Source organism: Gymnodraco acuticeps, unplaced genomic scaffold (assembly GCF_902827175.1).
Source record: "Gymnodraco acuticeps unplaced genomic scaffold, fGymAcu1.1, whole genome shotgun sequence".
Classification (NCBI taxonomy): Eukaryota; Metazoa; Chordata; class Actinopteri; order Perciformes; family Bathydraconidae; genus Gymnodraco; species Gymnodraco acuticeps.
The window spans coordinates 1,347,767-1,358,756 of record NW_022991325.1 but is presented as its reverse complement, the minus strand read 5'-3'; the positions used below and the strand labels follow the sequence as shown (position 1 = coordinate 1,358,756).

General features: G+C 40.2%; 1 protein-coding gene across 3 annotated transcripts; it reads left to right on the top strand.

The window, feature by feature from the left end:
- Positions 1-1,593: 1,593 nt before the first annotated feature.
- On the top strand, positions 1,594-10,550 carry LOC117562544. Of its 3 annotated transcripts, XM_034240393.1 has the most exons (11): positions 1,607-1,647; positions 1,800-1,960; positions 4,965-5,043; positions 5,515-5,817; positions 6,750-6,863; positions 7,018-7,132; positions 7,236-7,345; positions 7,583-7,719; positions 7,854-9,493; positions 9,571-9,656; positions 9,767-10,550. In XM_034240393.1, the coding sequence occupies exons 2-11, from the start codon at positions 1,878-1,880 to the stop codon at positions 9,773-9,775; spliced, it is 2,676 nt and encodes an 891-aa protein (XP_034096284.1). In that variant the 5' UTR covers positions 1,607-1,647; positions 1,800-1,877; the 3' UTR covers positions 9,776-10,550. The 3 variants fall into 3 exon arrangements, with proteins under 3 accessions (XP_034096285.1, XP_034096284.1, XP_034096286.1); XM_034240394.1 differs by lacking the exon at positions 1,800-1,960 and having other exon boundaries at positions 1,594-1,647; XM_034240395.1 differs by lacking the exons at positions 1,607-1,647; positions 1,800-1,960; positions 4,965-5,043; positions 5,515-5,817 and adding an exon at positions 5,826-6,091.
- Positions 10,551-10,990: the final 440 nt, after the last annotated feature.

The following is a 10,990-nucleotide window of genomic DNA, read 5'->3' as shown; positions in this document are numbered from 1 at the left end:
GATGTTCAGTAAACGACCAGTCAAAATCGAAGGATCCAATGTGTTTTTAAACAGAGCAGAAATAGAACTAGTCCCCCACTTCAAGTATCTTGGAGTCATACTGGACTCGAACTTGACTTTTAAGAAAGTATCCAATACCATTAAATTCAACTTGCAAAATGTTAAACAAATCAGACCCTTCTTAACTGTCAATGCTGCAGAGTCATACCTCCACTGTATGATTCTATCCCACATTGAATACTGTTTTACAAACTGGTCGTTTGCTTGTGCTACAAACCTTAAACCGATGGAACAGCTGTACAAGAGAGCTATCAAGGTGTTTGACAGAAAGCCACATTCATACCACCACAAATGTTTACATGGACTGCCCCCCCCCTTAGGGGAATCATCCACAAAAACACACTGGACGCCGCATTAGGTCAGAAACCAGAGGAGACTGTGAAGTCCACCGCAGACGGACCACTTTTGGCCAAAATGTCCTCTCCATTAAAGGCAGCTCATTCTGGAATAGCCTCCCAACCTATGCTCCCAACTGAGATACGGGATTGTCCCACTCTCAATAGTTTTAAAGGTCAACTCAAAGAATGGTTGAGCAACAAACAGACGTGTAATCACCGCTAAATGCACTTTTATACAGGGGTATCTACTCTTGCACTTTATGTAGCACTTTTATCTTATCTTGCACTTTATATACCATAGCTGCTACATTGTACTGCCATGTGGTAAATGCTTGTATGCTGCTCATGTTCTTCCTGCATATCATTTATTTATTTTTGCTATGTATATAAATGTCATGTTCTTGTATGTTGTATGTGAGGGGACTGTGGATGGAAATCCGGCTCATTTACGCTTGTAAGCATTGTTTTGATTGAAAGTGTTCATCGATGTGCACTGTCCCGGTTCAAATAAACGATTACATAAAAATAAATAAAGTACAGTATCTAAGGGTTAATATAGATGGATCAGAGGATGCAGGGAGTGGGAAAGTGCATTTGGATTAACCATTGCCTAATGACACATTTTCGATCAGATTTGAGAATTCAGAGTATTACATGGTCACTACGGTGGGTAGAGTACAATAAACTAGACACATCAAACATGCAGTCACTCAATAAGAGAACTTCAACAAGTTTGCCAAAAATATACTGCTGCACAGGAAACTGTCATATGGCCCCTCAGAAAAGTTGTAGTGGCGGAATAAATGGGAAACAAAAAAGACGAGGGAGTGCAAAAAGACATTTGATCACCTTGATGACTAATGTGAGTGAGTAGAATCTGGGAAGCAAGAAATGTCCTCATCCATTTTCAAAGGAGGAAGCTGTTAAAAGCCAAAAGCAACTCTGCGCAAACTACTTAACCCGGATCATTGGACTAAAATTAAGAAACTGATGTTATATATATACATATATATATATACACACTCTATATTAGATCAATATAAATATGGTGAAAAAAATAGGTTCGTTACAAATGATAAATTAACCAACAGTAGCCATAGAGGGCAGCAATACACCATTGCATTGTACAGTCTGCCGAATACAAAGAAGAAGAAGAAGAAGAAGAAGAGCTGAGTCCGTGACGTCAGTAGAAAACACGGAAGTAGAGGTGAAAGATGCTCCACGGGACGATTGAGTGATGGCATGAGTGGTAATTCATTCACTAAACTTGAATATATTTGACACGTTAGGCTTGAACATAAACGTTATTTGGGACACCAAATGTCAAAGACTAGCAAAGCTTCGTTTTGTTTTGTTATTTTATGGGCGCAAGTTAGTTTTTCCTTCCATATCTCCGACCAGATGGTGATAACCTCGGTTATGTTTGCCATTTAACTATTTCCACAAGAAGACACAACTATCTATGACGAGCGAAATAAAATGGCTTTCGCAAACCTGTTCTCGAGACTCTCTGCTGTGGAAGAGGATGACAGGAGCCCTGCTCAGCAAAACTTTGCTCACAGGTATTTGGATTTGAAACGATAGTTAGCCTTTAGCTTCGATATGTTTTTAAGCACGCAGATGGTTTTAATCATAGATATATATATATATATATATATATAAACACTAGATGGCTCAAGGGGGAGTCAAACTTACCTACCCCACCTCTAACTCGCTGACATCTTGACTGATTTACAAACGGTTTGGTTTATTATAAACGTTATTAGCATGGCTATGATACAGGAGACAACAAGACATGTTGAAAATAAAAAGTTCATGATTATAATTATAAGTATGCAGTATCATAACTACATCTTTGATGTTTATAACAAACTACACCGTTTGAAAATTGAGCAATCTACGGTTATTTCAATAGTGCACCATAGACATAATGGGTGTCTCTCAATCTTTAGTAAAGCTGCTGCAGAGCCGCTATTTCAAGCATACTACGTCATCGAGTGCCGCCAAAGTACTGTTCCAATCTCCAGTATACTCGGAAATCTACCGAGCCCGCCGTACTTCGTTTAGAGCAGGGGTCTACTTTCAAAAAATAAAACAAGTCGTGAGCTACTTTTACTCCTCTTTTTTATGTTTTTTGCAGTGTATATATTTAGCACATTTTAACATTATTAAATGCTTACCTTTAACCTTTGTGTGCTGTTTGGGTCTGTGGGACCCGTTTCCAGTGTTTACTAAAAGAAAATGTATTCAATTTAATTATAATGTAACCAGCTTTATTTGGGGGTGGACCTCACATCCTCTAGGGGGGGTCCTCACCTCCTCCAGGGGGGGTCCTCACATCCTCTAGGGGGGTCCAGGGGCATGCACTTTTTTTTTTTTAAAATGTTGAAGTGGAATGCATCAATCTGGTGCACTTTGAGCACAAAATGAATTTATGGATACAGCTCTCAACACTCATATGAAAGGGAGCTGTATACTTTTCAATAATCCAAACATCTTTAGAATATGATCACAACCAATAACAAATCATTTAAACTTGTGTATTCTTATCTTATGTTACCTAGTTAGCATTCTTTCTTTCTATTTATCCATATTTTACTAATCACTCCCCTTTTAAATACAATATAGTACACATTGGAATGATTTCTTACTTTATTTGTTACACCTATATTAAATAGATAAAGCTTCTCTCTCTCTCTCTCTCTCTCTCTCTCTCTCTCTCTCTCTCTCTTCTCTCTCTCTCCTCTCTCTCTCTCTCTCTCTCTCTCTCTCTCTCTCTCTCTCTTACTCTCTCTCTCTCTCTCTCTCTCTCTCACACACAGAGACTGTGTGCTCCTCCGTGGCGATGACGGCTTGCGTTAACAAATAATAATAAACATTTGAAAAAAGTGGGGGGACACAAACAGGATTTCGAAAAGTGGGGGGGGACTGTCCCCAGTTGAAATTACGCCATGCGTATGTGTGCGTCAAGTGCAATAAATAAGCAAGTTGCAACACACACACAGTAAAACTCTGCCCCTCATGTGTTGTATAGGCTGGCATGACTAGGCTGTGTTCAATGGGGCTGATGTGTTGTGTAGATTCTGCCAGAAGGAAAGGTTAAACTCCTTATGAAGCGGTGAGCTGCCGCTCCACGTTGCTTTTCTTCCAGACTGCAACGCTGGTCCCGCAAATCAAGCAAGAACGTGATTGGTCGATATTCATTTTGGAGGGGTGTTAGATAGATATAGAGTTGTAGATAGAGTTCGCTATGTTTGAGGTTTCGTTTATGCTTAGGGTAGATTCTTTTAAATGACATTTCCTTTTATTTTTGGTGTATTTTTTACATTTTGGATTTGCTTGCGAGCTACCGGTAGCTCGCGATCGACGTGTTGGAGACCCCTGGTTTAGAGAAATGTCGAGGCTGCGCATGAGTAGACTCCGCGGTCTTAAATTCCCCACAATGATTTGCGCACGGACCAATTAACCCCCAAATCTGTGGCGGAAAATGTAAGGCGGGGCCTATCATATGACGCACACCTGCACACTTGCTCGCCTGTTCCACTCTTCGTTTTCCAAATGTCAGGAAGTATTCTTGCCTAGCTTCTGAAGCAAGATGCTCGGCAGACATGTGCTACCAAGCAAGCGTACTCGCGATTGAGAAACACCCAATGTTATGAATGAGCGAGCTGTCTGTGGCAAGATGGCCGCCATCTGGCAACGTCTGTCTCCATTGGCCAGCAGCGCGGGTGAGTCATCTAGTGTTTATATATATATCTATGGTTTTAATGGCCTAAATCTACATACTTATTACAATCAATCAATCAATCAATCAATGTTTATTTACATAGCCCAATATCACAAATGTTACATTTGTCTCAGTGGACTTCAGTGTGTACAGAATATCAGTATGACAATACGACACCCTCTGTCCTTAGACCCTCTGTCCTTAGACCCTCTGTCCTTAGACCCTCACATCGTACAAGGAAAAACTTCCGAAGAAAACCCAAAGTTTAAAGGGAAAATGGGAGAAACCTCAGGGAGAGCAACAGAGGAGGGATCCCTCTCCCAGGACGGACAGACGTGCAATAGATGCCGTGTGTAAATTGAAAAGATAATACATTTGCAACATAGGTAGTCCAAATGTTTGGAAATGCATGTGTGTATAATAGGAAGATGAATCCACGAGGATATCCATCCAGGACCTATGATCCAGGACCACAGCCACGGCTCAAGATCCAGGGCTCGCGATGCAGGACACAGGAGCGCAGGATCATCCATGACTCCGGATCCCGGCGTATACAGACACCAAAAAGAAAGACATTTGGGGAAGCTGGGTTAATCGGAACATGAGAGTACACAGGTATAGACAGAGAGAAGGAAGAAGTAAGATGTCCCCCGACAAACTAAGCCTATATCAGCAAAACTAGGGGCTGAATCTAATCAGCCCTAACTATAAGCTTTATCAAAAAGGAAGGTCTTAAGGGCACTCTTAAAAACGGATAGGGTGTCTGCCGCCCGAACACAAACTGGAAGCTGATTCCACAAATGTGGAGCTTGATAAGAAACTAATTTTGTTTTTTGCAGGAACGAGCCTGAGAATGGAAAACGAGGCAATGCAAGAAAGAGGAAACCCCAGAGTGAGGAGACTGGCCCCAATAAAAAGGTCAGATGAACTTGAACAAAATAATTTTTAGAAGTTTGTTGATTTTATTTTCTTTCAAGCAAATGTTAAGTGAAAAGTAAAACCAAAAGATGTCTGCATTGAATCAATAAGATGAGTTGCATTTATAAAAAATGAAGAAATAGTATTTTTCTATTATGTTGGAAAGTTACAAAATATTCCTAATTTTTATGGTTTATATCAAGAAACCCATTACGACGTAAACTAAATCTAGGTTTACTTTTATATAAGGGATTTGTTTCTAAATTAAATGTAAAAAATGGATGTAAAAGTTGAATAATTCAGACAACTTTATTCAGTGTTCCTTTACTGACATTGTGTACAGAACTAAATAATAGTAACACCTCCCAGTGTTGGACAATCATACAGCTGCTCATTAACCGGAGCAGTTTGAAGTTTTGAATAATCTTAAAATATTAACCCTTATAATATTTTGGCATTTTCTTTCCACAGAAGCAATTTCACCAAGCCCAGACAACTAGAGGCAATAATGCATCATCCTTCAGAGGCGGAGGCGTCAAGGCCATGCACCACCATATGCAAAACACTCAGAGTGAACATACAATCACCAAGGGTCAGAAATACAGAACTAAAAATAACCATAATGGGACCCAGCAGCAGCAGAACTCGGAGAGGCAGATAAATCGGCATCAGCAGAGGGACAGATGGACCCCTGCTAACAGAGGTGGGGGCCATCAGTCTAGACCTGCCTGGGGAAGAGGTAGAGGAGACCGTAAATATAAAAGCAATAAGCAGGTAAGCTTGACTGTGGCCATCAAGATAGATTGTATCCATCACCAGCCTGTCATCTGAAGCTGCTTGAATTGCATTCAGCCCCTGCTTACATCCCAAAATCCATATTTTTCCTCTTACCTGTAGTAGTAGATTTGAGACTCAACTGCCCAACGTATCATTCTGCAAAATGAAGCATGCATCTCCTCATGGATGTGAGAAGGAAGACATCTCTCGGCTGATATCTCCAACACTCAGCAATTTACACAAAACAATGTATTAATAAATAGCCCTGCAGGTAAGAGGGGAAATTGATTTTTGTTTTTTTTGGGGCTAATTTTCCATTTTTAAAGACTTTTCTTCATCAAATAACAAATGGACATGGGTTCATTATGCTTTTGGCACTTAAGGAATGAGTTTTAAGGTGACTGGTGACTTACCTAAAAATAGCATGACATTTAGGAATGCCTTTCTTTGGCTTTCGAACTGCCCACATTTTAATTGAATTGAAAGGTTACCAGATGTGACACAAAAGCCTGAGGGCATGCAAAGTCCCACAAACCAGGTCCCATTATAATAACACTAAACTTTCTTTATAAATCAAAAACTTGTGCTGTTGGAAGAGGTCTAACATTTCTAATGATTTGTATACTGATGGAAGTCCTCTAAAGCAACTTCATATGTGAGACACTTCTAATTTAGACAAACAATCCACCAAATGTAAGTTATTAACTAACTTCTTCTAACAAAAGCTCAACATGCCAATTAAAAGGCAAGGCAAGTATATTAATACCGTACATTTCAACACAAGGCAATGTTGCAATTCAAGCTCAGATCAAATAATAGAATAGAATAACGTATAAAAAACAATAATTAAAGTATGTTAGGGTGGCAATAATGTTCCCTTGGCAACATATTTACTATAATCTTGTTGCAACACTCATCTTTCCTCTCAGGAGGTCCAAGTGCAACGTCCGAGGTTCATGACTGAGGAGTTCAAGGACCAGAATGCTATGCTGGTGAACGGGCGCTTAGTTTGTCGACATTTCCTCTGGGGAAGGTGCATCAAGGCAGGTTATGTTGACTCTGTACAAAAATATACACATTTTGATTGATAAGATACAAAAATGACTTGCAGAAGATGGCAAAACGTTTCATTCCTCTCGACTTTATTGGTTGCCCTTATAATATTTACTGCAATGTCCTTCCCTTTACTGCACACAGGAGGACACGTGTCAGCTGGAACACTTTAAGGGTTACAATGATCTCGTCAAAGAAGTGTGCAAATTCTACATTATAGGATTCTGCCAAAAAGGAGAGAGCTGCCCATACATGCATGATATCCTTTGGTTGAGCAATAATCTGTACATACCTTTCATAAACATATAATATATTGTACTGCTATTTGTTTAATATTTAACATTTCCTTTACTAAGCTGCACAGTCCTTCCCCTGCAAGTTCTTCCACAGAAGAGGACAATGTTCTAAAGGAGCAGACTGCAAGTTCTCCCATGAGCCTCTTAATGACATCACAACCAAACTGTTGGATGAGGTGTGTAATTCATTATGAACCCCCTTAAAAAAGTAAAAATCACTCATAAACAATCCTAATTATTTTATAATATAGCACTTTCAACTACTGTGCTATAAAGAAATGCATTCAAAGTATTGTTAATGTGTATTATGGACAGGGGACTCACAAAGTGTTAGCAAATGTTCTTAAATGGTTTCATATGGAGATTGCTTTGTGCTGAAGACTGATGTGTGTTTTTGTTTCTTCTCACTACAGGCATTACAAAAGGAAAAGGACCTCATTGAACTAACAAAACAATCTGAACGGGAGTCTTTGCGACAGCCAGAGAACACAGATGAGTCAGAAATGATAGAAGCAGACAAGACCCCCGATATACCCCTGCAACCACTCAGGTATGCACATACAAGCTCGACCATGTCATTTAGATTATGTTAATACATCGGTGTAATTCCTGCACAGAAATGTATCTAATCAATCAATCAAATTAACATTTAGCTGCTGGTATGCTGATGTTTTTTCTTTTCAGGCCTGTCTTTTACAACAGCGCAGAAGCCAATACCGAGAAGGAAACCACGCTATGTGCGACTGAAGCACTGACTGATGAGGCAGCTGTCCCACCACGTGCACCGGAAGAGGCCCAACATCAACCCCCCCAGTCAAGTAATCTTAATCCTGAGGAACCAGTCTGTTATTCAGTGGAAGCCGTTCTTGGACCTCAATTGTTCAAACCTTTCCCTCGCCTCTTTACAACTCCTGGATGTGAAGAATTTGGCACTTCAGGCTCTGCAAACCCAAAGGAAGTTCCTTACTCTGTGAATGCTGTTCTCAGGTCCTTTAAATCAACCCTTCCTATTGTACAAACTGTATCCTACACCCCAAAAACCGAAGGTGATGAGATCGCTTATCCTCTGCTAAGCTCAGAAACTCCAAATAAGAAGGTCTTGTATTCAGAAAATACAAGAAATGAAGTGAACAAATCTGAAATGTTCAAGAGCCTCAAAGTGCACACTGGCCTGGTTTCCAAGACCTGCCCTAGTCTTACTCCGGCCTACAGGGACTACACGAAGCAAAGTGACTGTCGGCAAGAATCTCTGAACCCCAGAACTGCTCATGAAGTCAAGTTGGGCTTGCTGCATACTTCTGTCACTGTGGCAAAGAAGTCCTCCGAAAACAAAGATGTGAGAGGGAGCATGCACCTGCATGCCGATATGACAAGCTCCATTAACTGTAAGAGTGAAGGTGGAAGCACTACTCACAGAAGCATTTTGCCAAGAGCCCCTAATAAGACTACTCCCAAACAGCCTACGCAGTTGAGGCCACATATCTCTGTTCTGACGGTTGACCCACAAGCCTCAGTAAAGCCTTCTCCCTCTTCAAGCTTCACCACATGTAAAGGTGGAGCTGCTGCTGCTACAGTACAACCTGTCACCGGCTCCATTAATACAACTGATCCTACAAACTCTGTCAGTCGTCATTCTGCAGCCAAACAACCCACTGAGATACCCCCGCCCTTCAAAAACACACAGTCTGGCCTCAAATGTGGCACGCAGGAGCATCGTTCAACTGAAATCACAGCCGAGTGCAGCAGTAAAATGACACATGACACTGATTTGGTCGTTGGATGTACAAAGACCCCGAGAACACCCTTTCATAGCCTTTTCGCAAGCCCAATCACTGACACTCTGCAGCACATAGACGATTCTGTAAGAACATCCTCTTGTCCTCAATCTCCCCCCCCAGAGTCTGCCGATCGCACAAGTGTTCATGTTAAAAGTGCGCTTGAGACGGAAAAAGCCTCTGCCAGGTCCTTCCTCAGCCTGTTTGCTGCCCCCCTCAGTGCTGCTCCTAACCCATGCATGCAGCCTCAGACAGAGGATTTAAAGACTTCCTCTGGTCCGCAACAGTCAATTAATAATGAAACGAACTCCAAACAAAGCACTTCTAAATTAGAGAAACATCTGCCACACCAGGTTATAAATGCTGTCAAAGAACTCGCTCATGTTCCAAGATCACCCAATTTGTCACCTAATCCTAAAGTAGAAAATAAAGACAGTTCCTTGGCTCTTGTTGATCAGCCTACGAAGCAGAAGCTGGTTCCTGTCCGTGGCGTTGTGTCTGATTCAACCCATGCTCATCAGCAGCTGCCTGACATCTCACCCCACAAAGGTAAGGACACTGCTTTTACATTGTATTGTGAAATTATAATTTGCCATTGATTATGTGGTCTTGGTGTCATATTTTAGGATCTGCTGTAGCATCCACTGCACATTCCGTTCTTAAGAATCTCTTTCTTAGCCTGAGCCCGTACCAACAGGATGCAGAGCAACAGGTATGCTGTTCATTTATTCCTGATTAAGACATTTATATAACTTCATACATATACATTTTTAAATCCGGGTAGAATACAAAAATAATCCCTAATTGTTTTTCTTGCTTAAGGGAGAGTGAAAAGATGGATAAAACGGTCAAGGGGTGTGTCTTTGTGAAGCAACTGTTATGGAAAAAGAAGGTAGACATTTGAATGTAAGTACTGTATGGGGAATCCTTTTGTACACATGGCACATGCAACGGTTCCCTTTATTCCACTTTTTTTACTCTGATCACTTACTGTTTTATCATAATATGAAATGTTGACAGTTGCTGTATATTTTATGATTTATCGTCATATCCCGTGAAGACACCAAAACCAACAATGTGTCAGTCTGTATTTCACAGCGTTACACCTTATCTGTGGATCTCTGCCCAAAGCCTATTGGTTGCTACTGAAGAGGTCAAATCTGGTCATAAATATGAAGTATAATTTAAAGCCGTGTTAATTGCACGGCTCGATGGATGGCACTTTGGTCGGTTTGTCGATTTACCATTTCAGTCCAACTAAAATATCCAAAAGACAACAGGATGGATTGCTATGTCACAGAAAATATCTGTGAAGGTTATCTTCTCAACAAAGAGAATGGTTCAATGTTGACGTGTTTCCCAAATCACCCAAGGACCTTCTAAGGCTCCACTGTTTCTGACATTACTGTTGGAATACTGTTATGTGAAACCACACTTATAATAATGATTAATCATGCCTTGTGGTCCGTAATGAGGACATTCATTTCTTTGTTTACAACATTTCAACCTTTCTTTTGATCTTTTGTCATTTTTGTTGCAGTCTTTAACTTATTTGTTGTGCACCGTCAAAATTGTAATAATTGAACATTAAAATATTTTAAACATGTTTAAGTCTTTGTTCTCTTGTGTACAAAAACAAAATATGAATCCGATAAACTGACCGCTGTGTCCTAGAAAACAAAAGTAAAATATTCCAGAGGTGCTGCATGAATACACTTTTATGAATGAAAAATGTGCCTTCTGTAGTGTATTGCATTACGCCAAATGAATGGCACATTCTGCAAAACAATGTAGAATGTATGAAGAACTTTTAACATTTGTTAATTGGTTGACAACACAGACATTTATATAACAAATTATAAACAACTCTATGTTAAAGCAGCAGTGAGGTTACAGATAATAACTAACTCCGCCCTTTCCAAGTGTCTGAGAACTTCGGTGGCCTAAGGTAATAATAAAAAGTGTTGTACTTGTAAAATCTATGCTGAATTTGTCTCTGAAACATGATTTATTAGAAAAATGTAATGTGTTTGTTAGATACGTTTT

Bases quoted from the DNA above. Each gene is read 5' to 3' on its own strand.
- LOC117562544 (XM_034240393.1), top strand. From the start codon at position 1,878: ATGGCTTTCGCAAACCTGTTCTCGAGACTCTCTGCTGTGGAAGAGGAT. The intron at 1,961-4,964 runs GTATTTGGATTT...TGTTTTTTGCAG, and splicing joins CAGCAAAACTTTGCTCACAG to GAACGAGCCTGAGAATGGAA. The intron at 9,494-9,570 runs GTAAGGACACTG...GTCATATTTTAG, and splicing joins TGACATCTCACCCCACAAAG to GATCTGCTGTAGCATCCACT.